Genomic DNA, 1801 nt, shown 5'->3' with positions numbered 1-1801 from the left:
AAAATCTGGGAAAACCTACAAAAATCAATGAAATATTTAGAATGGAAATCATCTTTTATTTTCAGTGTTAACATCACAAACTAACCATGTGTTGTCAGAAAGACATGAGCGCTATAAAGCCATCGCAGTGCTTCCAACACCTCCTGAAAGTCTTTAATCAAATCATCTTTCAACTTTAGCGTTTTCTCTGGAATCTTGGTGTACCTGTGCTGGATGTTACGACACAGTATCAGTAGTCGCTCGCATGATTCGGGCAGGAAGATGGCATAGAACTCATGTGATTCTGATGGATCCAATCCAACTGAGCATAGTCTGTAATAGCCAATGCAAATAGTATGCAACTTATAATTACTTAAAAATGCATACTTATTATGCATCTGATTATAACTCCTGTCTACTATTTTTTTTGGTTTTTTTTAGAGGTCCTTGGTCATTCACCTTTGCAGATAAAAAATTGGCTGCAAAGAAGCTCTAAGAGACAGATATGTATCTTTCAAGATGACTGTCTATGTGGAGTATCTGTAATACATGGCCAAATGAAGAGAATGACGCTGGAGTTAGTAGGAGACATCCCTGGATTCCTTTGTCAACCAAATTCTTATGTTCATTTTATAATTAGGTGTAAAACACATTAAAAAAAGTACATTTGTGCACTATTTATTTATTCAATCAATCAATCAATCATTCCACTTATATGGCGCCACTCCAACAGTTGCTGCTCGTAGTGCCATGATTCATTCTCATCTAACAGCAAGTGACCTCTTCGAGAATAGAAATATGAAGCTTAGTGAGGGGAGTTGTTTAAATCTTCAAGAGATAGATTACAAGGCAAGCATTTACTACCAAACTACAGCTCCACCCCAAATGTGCCATTTATTATTTACTATGAAAATGTTTTAAATAACTAACGCTAGTATTTTGGACAATGCTGCTGCTGTGTCCCATTTTCCTGTGATCTGGGAGAAGTCTTGCTTCAATGCGATGAGAACACTTGGTAGAAGATCCAAGTCCCAGATAGCTTTCTTGATGGCTGACGCATGGGATGAAGCTGGCACAACTGAATCAAGAATATCTGAAATGATAAACATTTTATTCTAAGCTTTTTTTTTTTTTCAGTTACTAGGACAAGGAACCAGGAGAAGGAGGTACTTGTTTAATGTTTATGTACACACACTTTCTTATAAGACCTCTGTAGAACATCCAAACCTTGGACTACGCAGAGTATCATCATAGAAATAGAATATTTATTATTATAGCCACTGACTATATACATTTTCCCACAAACTTTTAATGTTAAGCATCCTTATTAAAGGCATGAACAGCCAACCAGCATTATTAAGACAAATAAATTGGGTTAATGCAATTTAATATGAGGGTATAAATACATGGTGGGCAAGATACCCATTACAGTATTTTCTATTTTTAAGATAATAAGAAATTTTAAGAAAATACATTTTCTTATTGTTCCGATTTAAAAAAAAAAAAAAAAAAAAAAAACCGCCGTTCCTCATCAATTTAAAAAAAATGTGATATCTAATTAATCATTTTTTCTATGACTATGTGTCCTAATAGAAAATAAATCACACATTCAATCTCATTTAGACTAGGCTGGTCCTAGGTTTCATGACATAGGCACCTGCAACTACTTTATTACGAAACCTAGTTAGGCTTATACAGCAGTGATGGTGGCCTGGGCCTAGCGGGGAACAGGTCCAGGCGACTCAAGCCTTATACAGTATATCACATCATTCACAGACAGATCCAGCTTGCTCCCTGGAGAAGTCAATGCTGCCGGGTGACA

General features: G+C 35.9%; 1 protein-coding gene across 1 annotated transcript; it reads right to left on the bottom strand.

The window, feature by feature from the left end:
* Positions 1-65: 65 nt before the first annotated feature.
* On the bottom strand, positions 66-1106 carry LOC117120171 (IQ calmodulin-binding motif-containing protein 1-like). Its single transcript, XM_033265195.1, has 2 exons — positions 910-1106; positions 66-312 (listed from the first exon to the last, which is right to left on the bottom strand). The coding sequence occupies exons 1-2, from the start codon at positions 1086-1088 to the stop codon at positions 81-83; spliced, it is 411 nt and encodes a 136-aa protein (XP_033121086.1). The 5' UTR covers positions 1089-1106; the 3' UTR covers positions 66-80.
* Between the last annotated feature and the right edge of the window lie 695 nt (positions 1107-1801).

The sequence above is a fragment of the Anneissia japonica genome, unplaced genomic scaffold (genome assembly GCF_011630105.1).
Source record: "Anneissia japonica isolate Jap-2015-1 unplaced genomic scaffold, ASM1163010v1 scaffold116287_len1820_cov151, whole genome shotgun sequence".
Lineage (NCBI taxonomy): Eukaryota > Metazoa > Echinodermata > Crinoidea > Comatulida > Comatulidae > Anneissia > Anneissia japonica.
Note: the sequence above shows the minus strand (reverse complement) of the source record. Positions and strands in the feature narration are given on the sequence as shown.